The sequence below is a fragment of the Anser brachyrhynchus genome, assembly GCF_964034855.1.
Source record: "Anser brachyrhynchus genome assembly, chromosome: Z".
Taxonomy (NCBI): Eukaryota; Metazoa; Chordata; class Aves; order Anseriformes; family Anatidae; genus Anser; species Anser brachyrhynchus.
Genome location: NC_137697.1, coordinates 56,553,207 through 56,569,865, shown reverse-complemented (window position 1 = coordinate 56,569,865; position 16,659 = coordinate 56,553,207). Strand labels below are relative to the sequence as shown.

General features: G+C 37.6%; 1 protein-coding gene across 16 annotated transcripts in view; it reads left to right on the top strand.

The window, feature by feature from the left end:
- The window catches only part of PAM (peptidylglycine alpha-amidating monooxygenase), a 140,846-nt gene that overhangs the window by 69,107 nt on the left and 55,080 nt on the right, over nucleotides 1-16,659 (top strand). For all 16 annotated transcript variants that reach the window (XM_080572790.1, XM_080572788.1, XM_080572789.1 and 13 more), the window contains 3 exons: nucleotides 6,174-6,261; nucleotides 12,740-12,825; nucleotides 14,198-14,281. In XM_080572790.1, the coding sequence (XP_080428916.1) occupies nucleotides 6,174-6,261; nucleotides 12,740-12,825; nucleotides 14,198-14,281 (258 nt within the window). The remainder of the gene's footprint in view (nucleotides 1-6,173; nucleotides 6,262-12,739; nucleotides 12,826-14,197; nucleotides 14,282-16,659) is intronic.

Here is a 16,659-nt window from a genome sequence, read left to right as displayed (position 1 = left end):
AGAGGGTAGGAAGGCCCTGCAGAGGAACCTGGACAGGATGGGTCGATGGGCAGAGGCCAATGGGATGTGTTTCAACATGGCTAAGTGCTGGGTCCTGCTCTTTGGCCACAACAACCCCTTGCAGCGCTACAGACTTGGGGCAGAGTGGCTGGAAAGCTGAGCAGAGGAAAAGGAACTGAGGGTGTTAACTGATGCTCACCTGAACATGAGCCAGCAGTGTGCCCAGGTGGCCAAGAAGGCTGACGACATCCTGGCTTGTATCAGGAATAGTGTAGCCAGCAGGACCAGGGAGGTGATCATCCCCACACAACAAGAAGGACATCAAGGCCCTGGAGGGTGCCCGGAGCAGGGCTACGAAGCTGGTGAAGGGCCTGGAACACAAGTCCTGTGAGGAGCAGCTGAGGGCACTGGAGTTGTTTAGTCTGGAGAAGAGGAGGCTCAGGCGAGACCTTATTGATCTCTACAGCTACCTGAAAGGAAGTTGTGGGGAGCTGGGGGTCGGCCTCTTCTCACAGATAACTAGTGACAGGACTGGAGGGAATGGCCTCAATTTGCACCAGTGGAGGTTTAAGTTGGAAATTAGGAGACATTTCTTCTCAGAAAGAGTAGTCAGGCATTGGAACGGGTTGCCCAGTGGCAACCTTGCCAGGGAAGTGGTGGAGTCACTGTCCCTGGTGGTGTTCAAGGAAAGGTTGGATGTGGTGTTTAGGGGCATGGTTTAGTGGGTGACATTGGTAGTAGGGGGATGGTTGGACCAGGTGATTTTGGAGGTGTTTTCCAACCCTAATGATTCTACGATTCTGTGATTCTTGTACTGGGGTCCTCAGAGCTGAACATGGGGCTCCAGGTGGAGTCTCGCAAGAGCAGAATAGAGGGGGGGAATCACCTCCCTCAAGCTGCTGGCAATGCTTCTTTTGATGCAGCCCAGGATATCATTGGCTTTCTGGGCTGCAAGCTCACATTGTTAGCTGTGGTGGTTTTACTTAGCTGGGAAGCTGAGCTCCACCACAACCACTCTCCCACTCCCCCTCCTAAAAGGGAAAGGGGGTGAAAATACAATGGAAAGGGCTCAAGGGTTTAGATGAGGACAGGGAGATCACTCAACAGTTATTATGACGGGCAAAAGAGACTTAGCATAGGGAGATTAGAGAAATTTATTGCCTATTAGTAACAAGCTAGAGAAGTGAGAAACAAAGGAAACAAACTAAAAACACCTTCCCCCTATCCAATCTCTTCTACTTCCTCCCCCTCAGCGGCGCAGGGAACAGGGAATGGGTGCTGCGGTCAGTCCCTGATGCTTTGTCTCCACCGCTCCTTCACGGTCACTCCCTGCCCCTGCTCTCCGTGGGGTCCCTCCCACGGGATGCCATCCTTCCCGAACTGAGTCTGCAGGGGCTGCCCGCAGGCAGCAGCTCTTCAAGAGCTGCTCCCACATGGCTCCATACCACGGGGTCCATCCATCCCCCAGGAGCAAACTGCTCCAACCTGGGTCCCCCCCGGGTGGGCGGCAGCTCCCCCCAGACCCCCTGCTCCTGTGTGGGCTCCTCTCCGTGGGCTGCAGCTCCGGCCCGGGGCCTGCTCCTGCGGGGGCTCTCCATGGGTGGCAGCATCCTGGGGTGGTTCTCTCTCCTCACTCTTCCAGCTGCTATTGTGCAGCAGTTTTTGTTTTGTTTTGTTTTTTCAACACTGCTCTTACAGAGGTGCAAACATCATTTATTGGCTTGACTTTGGGCAGCGGCAGGTCCCTTTGGAGCTGGCTGAAACTGGCCCTTATCTAACATGTGGCAGCTGGTGGATTCTTGTCACAGGGGCCATCCCTGCAGCCCACTGCTACAAAAACCTTGCTATGTAAACCCACTACACTGACTCATATTAAGCTTCTTCTGAACCAGCACCCCCAGGTTTGAATTCAGGACTTTAGCTTTATTTCCCTAAATATTTGAAGCCAGCAGACTGCCATGCTTGTACAGGGACAAAGGGTATAACTTCATTCTGTAAAACTGGAAGGCTACTTTACCAGAATGTGCCAGCTAGTTTAGAGTCAGTTCTCAGACAGTATCAAATGAAGAAACTGATCAAGCTTACTTACAAAGAGTTACCAACTAGAAGGATGAGTACAGCAAGGTTTTGCCTTAAAGGTCTTTTTCAAGAATGCACCTGTGTATTTCTGCAGATGCTGTTTAGTAGAGGGTCAGATTGTCAAGGCTGAGATTTTTGTTTGAACCAGTCTTTCTGTGGTGAAAGATCTGCAAATGCTGGCAAACAGGTGTGGACATTGAGGAGTGTTCACTTTTGTATTGGGTTGTTTTGCATTTAGGTTGATATTAGGAGCATAACTTTTGCTTCTAATTATGACCAACAGTTAATAAGAGAAATGAAATGACTATGAGAATTATATGCAAAAGATATTAATGAATGAGGTCAATAAGTAATTTTTCAAGAAAGTATGATTCCAGTCACATTTGAAAATCACATCATGGTTTTGTCCTTACACTTCCTTTCTGATTAATGTTTATGGATAAAAAGACAAACCAGAAAATAGATTGAGTCTTTAATGGTGCAGGTGTCGATAAATATCAACTTTTGACTACTGAGCTGTAGTGATAGCTAAAGGGTGTTCTACAGACACTGTTAAGAATCGAGTCTGACATCATGTCACTCAGCCAAGAAATTTAACTGTCATCATCACCTCCTGATGTTCATTCACATGGGTGACCAGTAAATAAACGTGTCTTTTTCTTGGAGACTCATGATAAGTCCCTATCTGTCAGAATGTTCTGTAGAAATGAGATGAAACCCATTACACTCAGCAATACAAAAGGAAATAGTTAGATGATTTATTACTTTTTTTCTGTATGTGACTCTCAGATGCTGCAGGTTTATTTCTCTAGTATGGCATATTACTTGGCAATAGCGAAGTTTATATAGTGACTTGACTGTATTGAAGACCTCTGATCTGTCAAACTGTGGACATTGATATGTTGATATTTTATGAGTAAACTCAATTATACTAAAAGAGCTAGTTTTTTTAAAAAGAATATCAACAATCATTGGATTGCTGTTTGTAAAGATAAACATTAGAAATCATTTTTTTATGAACATATGTTAGCTAGATACTGTTATGTTTTAATTGACGTCCTGTTTGTTCATTCCTGTCTTGTTTCTTTTAGAGTTCATAATTCATAGTAGTATTTTTGTCAGGAAAGTAAGTAAAACTTGATTCAGATTTAGTTTATATACTGAAACTATTCCTCTTATTTCCGTAATTACTTTGTAGTGCTTCTCCATGCATTAAAAAAATAACAATAAAAAATTTTAAAAAAAGATAAAATTTATTTGATGGTTATACCTGAAAAGACACTAAATCAGAAGTGGTATTGTGGTTTTTCCTGACTTTTTTTGTTTTTCAAACTATATGTTTTGCTTTAAATAGAATATTATTAACAAAAGTAACTAGTTGGAAAAAAAAAAATAGCAATAATTCAGGGTTTTTTTAGAAGTTTTTTTTATTTAAAAATGCTGAATTCATATCTCATTTTGAGTGCTTTAGTAAGAAAAGTACCAATCTCTTGGGTGAGTTTGCAGTCATGTAAGTGAACAGTACAATTCCAGTCACATATGATAATAGGTAAATATCACTGATATTGAGCTTATTAGTTCTCGAATTTTGGACTGTGAAAGTCTTTGCAGGCTTTCTACTCAATTTTGTGTATAACTATCAAGTATGAAGTGCTGTCCAATTATACCACTTAATAAATTCTCAAGTGTTGGTACTGTGTTTGACTAAAACTATGATTTTTTTCTTCTACAGGAAATCAAACTTACTTACATATTGACTTGTGTTGTATTTATTTTTTACAAAATATATAGGCTAGAAATGTAACTAGAGGCTTTTGTTTGATACTTCTTAAGCCTTTGTTTGTAACAAGTATTGTATTTGGTTTGAATCTCACGCTAATTTTTATGGCTTTTACCACTTTTTTTTAATTTTTTTTTAATGTTTTGGGTTGTTGGTTTTTGTTTGGTTGGTTTTGACCCCCCTCCCCCCCCCGCCCCGTTTTAGAAAACTGATATAGACCTGGCAGTGTTGCTAAGAAAATATCTGTACCAGAAAAGAGTAACTGACTCTTGCAAAGCTTTCTGTAGCTCACGTGCAGACAGAGGTTTTTTTATTACTCTTTCAGAAGCAATGATGAAATGTAAGCTTGAGTAATGTGTGTAAGTGGTTCACATAGAATTCTGGTTTTAATTTGTTAATTGTAGTGCTCTATTTTCTATTTATACTAGTAGTATTTGTTATGCTATTTACAGTAAGTTTTATAATGGTGCTTGAAGGTCCCATTCATACACCAGAATGTCATTGTGGGTGGACACTCTGTAAAGAATAAAAGACCTCTTGACTCACTCATTACAGTAAATATAGAGAATGAGAGAGTGGCAGGAGATTGAAGAGAAACAGTAAGGCAGTAGAAGAGGTAGTGTCTTTAGCAGATGAGAAGCCTAATCTTTAATTTAACATTTATTGAAGGCGGTTCTTCAAGGTGTTGCTGCAGTACCTTTTGTACAGGTATTGAGTTCTGCAATAAAGATCATTAAATTTCACATCTATGAACTAACTGCTGATAAACGCCTTCAGAAATTTCCTCTCTTGCTTGCATTGGCAACAGTAGCTTAAAACACTTGAAAACTATGACAGGAAGTCCATATAACGTAATGCATTATCTGTCCCATGCAAGAGTCAATCACGGTTTCACTACTAATTGTTAGTCATAAAAATACCAAAACAAAAGAACGTTATGTAACACAGATTAGTTTTACAGCTAAGGAATGAGTAAAATTTGCTAGTAGGAAGAAAGATCTTACACATACAATCTTTGGACTTGCATGCTGGTGACTTTAGCACTTCTGCAAACTCATTCCAACAAATATGTAGTACTTAAAGTAACTTTTGCTTCCTCTTTTCCCTGGTCATGTGGATGCATCTCTTGTTTCCCAAACCAGGCCCCCCAAGCTCATTTCTTATGATCTGCCTGTTAACCTTATGTATTCAAGCTAGCTTTCGACTGCCATGCCTTAACATGTGGCTGTTTTACCTCATTTTTTACTGTAAACCTCAGCTCCGAAAAGCAGGGTTGAAAGCTATCTGGTTTTTTTCTGTTTGTTTTTTTCCCTCAAAACCTGGGACAATAATCCACATTATCATTCACTTCAGGAGCTCTGCATCAGCTGCTGTTAACATATTGAGTTCAGAGTGCAAGTAAATCTGCAAAATTCTGAAGTGGAAATGGTTTCTGTGGTTTACAGCTTCTTGATCTACCTGTACTAACACTCTCAGAGCTAGAAGACACTTGGAGGCTTCTAAATGTTTGTGTACATGTAATGCAAGGAGTGACTCAGTTTTGGAATTTCTGCTGTAGAATAAGGTTAAAAACCTCCAGCTCTCTTCTCTGTCTCGCCTGAAGAAAAATTCCTTCACATTCCCTGCATCTGGCACATCATCTGGCACAGTAATAACAGAGGAAGTTGCTCAATGTATCTTGTTTTATTTTTAGAAATGCTGTGTATTGTACATTTATGATCAATATTACTACAGTGTGATCTAGTAAACTTTTTTCAGTACTGAACAGAATCACAAATATTCAAGAAACAAAAATAGTGGTTTTGTGGCATTGGATAAAGAACAGAGACATTTGAGTGCTGAACATTCATTCACCTTCATCTAAGTTTCTAATAATGAGAAATATTTGGGCAACAAGTGTGTTGACTTTAAGCGGACGTTGTTTTCCTTTCCAAAAGGGTTGTCACATTATTGAGAATAAATCATAATTCTATTCTTAGAGCCGTTGTCCCAAGAAAGATGCAGTAAAAGCGTAAACAAAATGAAATACAGGAAGAAGATATCACTCCAACCAATGCACCAGATACTACTTGCTCTTAACTTGTAATTTCATGTTTGTATCTTTGAAGAAGTCAAAAAAAAAAAAAAAAAAGTTCTGTTAAATCACAAATGCAGATTTTGAAGCTAAGATTTATATTAGACTGGTTACAACAAAAATTGTGGTTTAGGATATTTCCAGTTATTTTCAGTATTACAGAGAAATAATAGCATGAAATGCCCTTCCTTATGTAAATTATCATGAGAGTAAGGATACTTTTATCATTTTGTTTTTCAGTTGACTTTAAACCTCATGCCAGCATGGACACTGTCCATCACATGTTACTCTTTGGATGTAATGAACCCTCTTCTACTGAAAATTACTGGTAAGAGATGCAGGTTTGCTTTTGTTATTGTATCTAATTGTTTGTAGTGGGTTTTTGAGGAAAGTTTTTTATAGCAGGGGGCTGCAGGGGTGGCCTTTGTGAGAAGAATCCAGGAGCTGCCACATGATAGATAAGGGGCAGTTTCAGTCGGCTGCAAAGGGACCTGCTGCTACCCAGAGTCAAACCAATAAACGATGTTTGCGCCTCTGTGAGAGCAAATTTAAAAAACAGGGGAAAAAAAAAAAAGCTGCACAACAGTAGCAGGGAGAGTGAGGAGTGAGAAGCAGCCCTGCAGACCCCATGGTGAGTGCAGCAGGAGGGCAGGAGGTGCTCCAGGCAGGCAGCAGCAGTTCCCCTGCGGCGTGTGCAGGGAGAGGCCCCTGGTGGAGCAGGCTGTCCCCCTGCAGCCCATGGGTCCCACACGGAGCAGATCTCCACGCTGCAGCCCCCCCGTGGAGGAGCCCCCGGTGGAGCAGGTGGATGTGGCCTGGAGGAGGCTGCGGCCCATGGAGAGCCCCCGCAGGAGCAGGCCCCGGGCCGGAGCTGCAGCCCGTGGACAGGAGCCCTCGCAGGAGCAGGGGGTCTGGGGGGAGCTGCCGCCCACCCGGGGGGGACCCGTGCTGGAGCAGTTTTTAGTTTGCTTTTAGTTTTTCACTGTGGTGGTATGCTAGTGATAGGCAATAAATTATATTAATCTCCCTAGGCTAAGTCTCTTTTGCCCATGACAGTAATTGTTGAGTAATCTCCCTGTCCTTATCTCAACCCCTGAACCATTGTATTTTCTCCGTTGTTTTCTTTGAGGAGAGGGAGTGAGAGAGTGGTTGTGGTGGAGCTCAGCTGCCCAGCTGGGTAAAACCACCACATTGTTCTTGTGTTGCTTGCCTCCACATAAACCTCTTCCAGTGTCACAGTTTCTTTGAAAAGTAGAAAAACTCGAAGGAAGAAGAAATTTATAATGTTCCAGTCTTTCTACACTTACTATTTTTTTTTGCTGACTCCTCTGTAAGGAGGATAAAAGATTTTCCGATTCTTCATGATTAATTCACTATCTCTGAGAAGGAGACAGGAGCTATAGTGGCAGGGCGCTATTGCATACCAAGAAAGCTAGGCTGCTAATTTGTATTTAGAAGACTAAATCAGTAACCTGTTTTTCAGTGACCTGCTTTTCAAAAGAAATGAATACTGTGAGGCATATCTGGAGCCACTGAGGAAATGACATTATTGATGGCAATTGTTAAGCAGACTATAGCTTCTCCAAAAGATTTCTGTGATGCTGGTTTATCCTGGTCAGGATAAAAATTTTAAGCTTTTTGTTTGTTTATTCTAAGTTGCCAGTAGACTTTAATGTAGCTGTAGCCTCTTTAGTTAATTAATATTTATACACATACCTGCATATATAAAATTACATATATTTAAATATTTTAATGAGATAGTATACTATTAATATAATTGATATATATATGAAGCTATGTGTATGAAGATATGTATGTATATGTAGAGTTCTTGTGGTAAGAGACAAATTTACTAAACGTAAAGAAATTTTGAGGAAAAGAAATACTGCTACTAGCAAAAATATATGTAGCTTTTTGTCAAAATCTAGGTCATCATTTACTTTTTTGTTATGACAGACATGCCACTTACAGTATCTAGATGAAGTTACTGCAAATAATTAGTAAATCTGTTTCTAAGGGGTCCTCTCCAATGAGTTTAGAAAACATTCTTGAAATAAGTTTTTTTTTCAGTTTCAGGAAAACGTTGCCTCCTCCCCTGGGTCATGAGAAATCTTTTTTCTTAGAAAGGGTTTTGTGGACTGGAACAGATGTAAAACTGTGCTTAAAGTTCCTAGCAAGAGCAATGAGACTTAATTCTTGAAGATAAGAATTTTATACTGAGAAGGTTCTGTACCTTGGAGAGATTGGTCATAAAGACTTCAAAAGATGTTCTGTAATCCTAATTCTTGACAGATCTTGTGAACCAAAATTCAAACTGAAGTTACCACATGTATATGAATTGACAGTATGAGTCAAATAAGCATATGACAAAGCCGCCTCTTTTTTTTTCCCATTATCAGTGTTATTTTTGATTTGTGTAGTCAACTTTCAAATCGTTAGCGTCAGCAGTCAATAACCAAACCTCATGCCTTAAATTCTCTAAAAGTGGGGATGTATCCACTTTTTAATTAAAAAAAAAAATGAAGATCCATCTGGTATTTTTCCTACATCATATTTTTCTGCGCAAGTATAATTCTGTGCATTCCTCATCGTTCTTACCTTCGTTTTTCAGTGTATTACAGGGGAAATGCTAGTGGTAGTTAAAGATCAGAGACCCATCTTTCTGTGCAGGTTGCTTTTCTTCTGCGTATGGAAAATTATTATATCAGGTGTCCAGAAGGAAACTGAGCGAAAAGTAAGCTAAAAAAGGTACCCTGTGTCAAGAAATGTGGTAGTTGACTTACCTTTCAAAATGCCTAACCTATGAGAGCCAAGGGAAGCTCTCAGTGCTTCTAAAACTGACGTAGGAGCCAAACAGCTGAGAATGTGAAGGTGAGCCTATCTGGGGAAATTACTAATCTATCAGAAATTTCCCACAATTTTTCCAAGTTTTCAGGGAAGAGCACGTGGGGTAGTTTGTTGACACTACAAAGCTTGTACAACTTATTGTTATCTGTGTAAAAGTTTAAAAACATTTCCGACAGAGCTCTGTAAGCTCAAATTATCTTTTAAATGCTTATCAAAAAGATAAATAGAGATGGATTTTAGAGATAGTAGTATAGTATATTTCATTCTTTAAAAATAATTTCGCAGTTCTACATTATTTGGGGAGATAATTTGATTGATATTTTGAACATAAAACAAAGGTTCATCAAAAGTTGTATTTACCTTCTACCTATCAACTAACATTTCTAATATTGATTACAAGTATTACAATCTTGTCGTGCAAGAAAAGTAGGTGCTAAAAAAGTTCAGATAAAAATTAAGCTATGAAAGCATTACTTTTCTGTTGATTTCTTTTCTCAGCAAACAGCCTTTTTTGTTCTTTTTATTGTGGCTTATGTTACACATTAGAATGTGGTTTTTAAAGAGTTCAAATTTATGTCAAAAATATACTAACATAAGATTGTGTGGCCTTTTAAAACTAGTTTACATCTTGAGTGTGTTACTTAATACCATCTAAACTTTGCTGATAGTGTGTTTTGTTTTTAAGTGTCGGGAAATAGTTTTGTTTGTGCTAAACTCATGTCTAGCTGATGTTCTGAAGATTTAACTTAAATGTTTACTTCCTGAGCTTGTACAAGTTCAGATGGATCAAAAGCTTGAAAGTCTTAAAAGTTCTTCAGAGCTGAATCAGACACAAATCGGGCTTGAGACTAGGGTTGAGGTATTTTTTGCTTCCTGACTATATCATCATTTTCTTGGAGGAGAGTGATTGCCCGGCAGAGAGGGACTCAGCAGTAACAGTGTGTGCTGCGTAGCAGTTGATACTACATTTGTTCGTGGTTGCTGTACTTAAAACCTGATTGTGGAATGATGAAACGCGTAATTAGTGTTGTATTTTTGTGATCTTTCTGATTTTTTCACATCCAGATTTTGAGTAAATCTTACTACTTTTTTCTGTACGTAGCTTCTGAATTTTAATATTTGTTTTATATTCTTAAAAACTCTTCATTCACTATCTCATCATTTCACATTCCTGTCGTCGCAAAATGTTTCACCATTTCATTTTGCTCTCCCCATGGTAATCTGCAAGGCTAGAAAGAAAAGTGATCACTCAGTTCTACAGAAAACAGGCTTTAGAGTTCTGCATTCGTACTTTTTTGGCACAGTTAGGTAATGTTGTGTAAATAGCTGGTATATATCTGTGTATGCATATAAATAATGTAGTATGTATGTGTATAGACTGCGTAAGGCTGCGTTACAGTGTTGGACCTGCACTGGCTCTTCACAGAGTGACATGTTCGCTGCAACATGGGAGAGTCTTTATCTGAACAAATGCTGATGGGATGCACGGGTGTTTTTCCCTACCTTAGGGCTTGGGTATTTCAACAGGAACAGTACAGGCTGTTAAAATTTCTGCAGAAATAAAGTAGATTCACAGGGCTCATGTGCTCTGCTGTTGCCCAGCACATCAAAACAAAACAAAACAACAACAAAAAAAGCAACAGGTAGCAGCTTCTGCTCCTTGATCATAATCAGCCTTAAAACAGTCCAGCCGCTATCACCAGTTTTATCTGAGCTGATAAACTGCTGAAATCAAAAATATGTGCTTGAGCTGATTCGTCAAAATTTCATGGGTAATCAAGAATACACTTGGATGACTTAAAGAAATTGTTGAATTATTTGGAACTTCAGAGCCTCCTGGCAAGACAAGCCTCACACTGTGTCAAACTTAACACTGAAATGAGCTCCCATTTCGGATGATTCATAGGCGTAGTCTTTATTGAGATCAGGCAGGGCAACTTTATATAGCTCATCTAATCTAAACGAATGTAAAAGAACAGGCCATATATCACCACCCAAAAATTCCTCTATCAGATTCTTCTGTTGGCAATAGAGCATGGTTTTGGCAGCTTTTGACTGGAAGAGCTGCATCAATAGTTCCAGCAAAAGGTTCCAAAAGATGTCAAGACTGTTTCCATAAGATAAGTATTTCACTGCTTAGGTGAGAGGGAGAACAGTATAAAGATTTATATGTCCAAGCATAGTTTCCTAGTATCGTCGCTGCCTGGTGGTGAATGGAGAATGTGCTACACTATTTAGCTCGAGAAATAGAAGTGATCATTTTTCTTACTTAATAACCTCAAATAATAGAGAAAGAAATAGACGAAGATATTTGCTTTTTTAAGCAATGCAAGTATGCTAAAAAGATGGCAAAATACTAGTCTTGTTGACAGTTAAATATTTTGCTTTCAGACTAGGTAATCAGTCAAAATGTCATTTAAAAACTCCAGCTCATAAGCTTACCCAAGGCTGAGGAGAATGCATTTGGAAGGTCCATGAGAGTTTTTGAAAGGTGGAGAAGATAGGAGGAAATGGACAAGAAGCCCTGTTCCCAAGTGATAGGTTATTTTTTATTTGTGCTTGTAAACATATTTTTACTAGCTTTTATCAGCTACTGTTAGTGGTAGTGCTTTTTACTACTTTTAAATCTGTTCCTCAGCTGTCTTATCTCTTTGTTTGAATTTCCTTTGACTTTGGTTCAGAAATGAAAACTTGAAGTTTCAAGATCAGCAATTATGCCTAAATTAAAGTTGACCATTTTTTTAAGTATAATGAGAGAACAGCGTGAAAGAACAACATTCTTCCTGGTGACTCAGGAGGAAAGTTTGGAACAGCCTACCCTTTTGTTTTGTTTTGTTTTAACTAGTTAATGTGATAGAATATTATTTTGCTAAGGTCCTAACAAATACTGTAATATAAATGAAGGCTAGCTGGCCTGCTTTGTGGTGGTGGAATTGTGACTGTGCTTGTGGTTTCTGCTATTGATCCTCCTAGCTAATATTATTAATGTATTTCTGGCCTGTGCAGCCCAGTGGCTGGTTAGATCCCTGGAGTCTTTTGTATTTTTAGCTTTTATCAGTTGAAAGCTGCACAGATTTTACCTGCAGCTGTATGAATCATTAACGATGAAACAATTCACTTAAATCTGTTTGTCTTGTCCAGAAATGAAGTTCCTCTTTAGATATGTTTCACTGGGGAGCCAGGGGGTGGAGGGTGTAGTGAAGTGATCTCCAAATTAGTAATTGTGAAGGTCTAGAAATATGTGTTATGAACAAAAGTAGCAAAGGGAAAGAAGTATCCTGTTCCTTTTGCTGATGGTAGCCTCGTGATTATGGCAGTGCTTTCTGTCAGAAGAAACTGCAATAGCTAAGGCTATTGGAAATCTTAGAAAATCATATAGAAAATCATATTTTTCCTTCTGTGAAAGGGAGGAGCACGAATACTTTCTACTTGCTTCACATACAACCTCTCCTAGCGTACTTCTTTTTTGCCAACAATCTTTAGATGAATTTTAAATATCAGTTTTGACTTAAAACTTTCATGTCTTGCGTTTTTGTGTACTTTATACATGAACTCTGTCCCTCTGTGTAAATATGGCATCCGTTGCCATTTTGTGGCACTTCAGCTAATATTGCTAGAAATTTCCAGATGGTTCTTTCTCACAAAAGGTTTCTTGTTTCTTAATACTGGCTACTAGACTGGCAGGGGCTGTAAGAATTTTGTGTTTTTGATTCTGTTTGCCTAATATTATCTTAAAGCAGAGGAAGTAAAAAAAAATTAAAAAATAAATAAAAAAGTGAGAAGGTGGAGGATCTAATGATAGCCAGGAAAGCAGTCTACATTAGAAGAACTGCGTTTAATCAAAATACAACCAAAAACATCTTCATAGATCCTAAAATTAGTGGTTTTCCATGTAATTCACCTGCTGTTTTCTGATTTCAGAACTAAAAAAAATCCTTTTTTTTTTTTCATATTTTTAGGGACTGCGATGAAGGAACATGCAAAGACAAATCAAACATTTTGTATGCTTGGGCAAGAAATGCTCCACCCACCAGGCTACCCAAAGGTATCGTGCCTTTAATGTGAAGTCCTCATGTGCAGGTGCAGGGGAGAAGAGAGGATGTGGAAGTAAGCAGCTGGCACATCTAGGAACTTTATATAAAACTGTGTCTAGCTGTTGGAAACTGTATAAACTTTAACTTCATAAACTGGGAATGTATTATGCTAGCTAAATTTGCAGTATCATTATGGGGAGAAAAGGTGATGAGGAATTAATAATATATATGACATTAATCTTGAACTTCCTACTGTATGTTATTGGAAAGGTACAATTTATATACCTGTCAATGGCACAGTTTATGCCATCTCTCTGAAATTGCATTACAATATTCTTGTGTGTTTGGGAAAGCACAAACAAATTCAATCTAAATATTGATTTTTTTTCTGTGCTAAATATACTGAATAATTTTATGTTTTTTTCTTTTTTTGATGTTTTCATGTAGCTGAGCAACATGTTTATTTCCACTTTTGTTTGATGGATTATATAGATCCACTTTGCTGATTCAACATTAAAATTCTGTAGGCTACTAGGAAACAGGGAGAAGTGTTTTTTTCTAATTACCTCTAGTAGTCCTGGAAACATCTAGCAAGTATTAGCTTATATATAAATAAATGTATGTATATAAAATACCTGGAATTTGAAATTATTTTTCTTTTATCTTTTATTGCCGCATTTCATAATTGGGAGCAGTATCATGAAGCAGTTTATTTGAAATAATCAATTTTTACACCAGAAATATCAATTGATCTGGTTATTAAAATGTCAGTTAAAAAAATTGACACTTTGAGGATTCTGTGAAAACCTGGTGTTTGCTCTGCTGTTAAACCTCAGCTAGTAATAATTTTCTTGTCTTTAAGGTGCTCATAAATACCATATATGGAGGGTTTTTTTTTAATCATAGCGATATCACTGTGAACAGAGAGGCTGCAGTCCACTTTACATGGCTTTTGCCACTGGCAGTTTTTAATCTAGTGGGATTTAGTGTCTGTGTAAGTAGAAATTGCTTTCACTGCTTCTTTCCAGGAATTTTAATTGTAGAACTGGTTTAGAAAAATCTCTTTGGTGATGGTGGTATTTTGCAATTATTGAACTTATTTCAAATTCCTCCATTTTTTGTGCCTATTGTTATTTCTCTCAGCAAGTAACATAGCTTCATAAATTCCACAAGATTTTTTTTAGTGTACAATGTTAATTTTCAACTCAAAATATTTTACTTTGAATCTTTTTGTTTCCTTTTAATTTTCATGTGTTCATAATAATTGTTACTACCTGTGAAGGGTACAAACTGTAAGAGATTGGGAGATGAAAGATCTAGCAAATGCTACGGGGATGGCAAAACTTGCCTTTTATTTAGTTTAATGTGTTTTCCTTCCCTTAGGTGTTGGATTCAGAGTTGGAGGAGAAACAGGGGGCAAGTTTTTTGTACTCCAGGTACATTACGGTGATATCAGTGCATTTAGAGGTAGGTATTTTTGAACTTTGTTCGTTGTTATATCAGTTAGAGAAATTCAGAGTATAAATGTTTTTATATTTACAAAATCTGCACAAAGTATTTTTTCTGTTAGTACCACTCACAAAGATAAACATCAGCTGGCATGTTTGTAATTAAGGTTGTATATTAATTTAACTTCTTTATAAACTTGCTTTATCTCTGGTGAACAGATTTATTTTGTTTTAAAGATTGAGATCAAGTGAATTAAATGAATGAAGAAATAGATGAATAATCTTAAGTTTAGGGAGAAACTCCTTTGTGACTGTATAATTCAGCATTGTATTTAAGGAAGTTGGAACAAATACACGTGAAAATGGCTAACCACACTTGAATAGCTGGTGGGGATGATGACATACACGTGCCAGTCAAATACACTATCTGCGTTTGCAATTCTAAAAGTCGTAAATCATGGAGACAGTATTTTTCATAAAAAGATTAAAATAATTTCAAGAATGGCAATATGCTTATTATTGTGAGTGGACATTTGGCTTTCATTAATGCACATTCAAAAATTCATAAGATTGTAGACTCATAAAATGGCTTGGATTGGAAGGGACCTTAAAGACATGGTTCCAACACCCCAGCCATGGGCAGGGACACCTCGCACTAGACCAAGTTGCTCAAAGCCCCATCCAGCCTGGTCTTGAAGACTGCCAGGGATGGGGCATCCACAGCTTCTCTGAGCAACCTGTTCCAGTGCCTCACCACCCTCTGAGTAAAGAATTTCTTCAAGTCTACCCCCTTTTAGTTCAAAGCCAAGTGAAAAGTAATTACATTTTTTACTGTTTTTGTGAGAAGATATTTCTAATTTATTCTGCCTGTGAAAATTCCAGTGGAGAAAATATAATTTAAGTAATTTAAGTCCTAGTAATTTAAAGTCCCCTAAACCTTGACTGTTGCATTCAAAAATATATAATACAGAACCTTAGACTACTTTTAGAGATACTTTTAAACTTCAAGAATTATCTGAAACTATTTTTGTATGGAATGAGATGTCTGTTGATAAATGTGGCTTTTCAAAATGTAAGAATATAGTCATTACACTTTGCATAGTCATTGCACAGTTGTTGCAATACAGAATAGATGACAAATGATGAAATATACTCAGTTACCTTATTATGCTTCCAGTAGTGTATCAAGAATTCAGAAACACTGTTCAGAGTTTAATTTTCTGACCTGTAAATCATCGTAAATACAAAATATTTGGCTTGAAGTAGTAATTGTTTATGTATTAGCACCCAATTCCACCTCCTATCCATTTGGGGGAGAAAAATATAGTTAAAATTTATCAACGCTCATTTTCAATTATTTGTAAAAAGGATATTCCTTCATTTCATTAACTAGTTGTTAAGCTAATTATGCTTTCCTTTTCTCTTAGCTATAATCCACATTTAAATATTCATGTTTAGGTGCGCATTTTATGCTCTGCTATCAAAATTTAAAATTTGGGTTTTAGTGTTATAAGGTACAGTTGTCACACTATTCATGATTCATTCTTCTGTATAAGTAATCACAAATCTGATTTAAAAAATAATTTTTTCTTCCAATCCCTAGATTTTTTTTTCCTGCCCTTGTAACAAAGATTAATGTTGTTTCTAACCGGTCGTACTATTACTTTAGTAGTTCCCAGCACGTGAGAATATAAACCTTATTCTCCAGAATCAAAGTAATTAAGTTGTCAATAATACCTTTCAGAACCAGTTAAAACAGGTTAATCACATTCCATCATTTGCTATCTTTGTAACCTGTTTCATTGTTTAAAGCCAGTTCTGACAATACCTTAATTCTTGTCACCTGCTGTTATCCGCTGTAACTTAGTCTTTTATTTGGTCCAGTCCCTTCTCTTCTTCAGCCTCATCATCTTCTTCTCTACCTCCTCTCTGCCACCCCCAGCAAATGGCTTGCCATGTGATGACTGTGTTTTTAGAAAAACTTGTTCTCAGTTTTAAAAAGTAACTTAAAGCGCTTGAAGTCTGTATTTTAAAGGTGTTTTAAAGACTATTTGAAATGAGAGTATTTTTATCTTAAAGTTTAAATTAATTTATCAATGTCTAGTATTTTTCAGTTCACATGATTGCACAGAAATGCGGTATGCAAGATTGTGTTGTATTTTACTGAAAAATTCTATTTTATGCAGTATATTGTTCATTCGGCTGTTTTTATAAAACACCTAAAACATGGTCAATACAGTGACAATAACTGGCTGGCTAGCTTTATGTGTGTGTGCTAGTAGTTAAAATACTTCTAGCGTAATTGCAAGTGAACTTGTGCGTTTGTCAGTGCTCTACCAAACCAATATTCACTCTGTTGTACGAAATGTAGGTACCTAAATCTCTGTATATGATGCA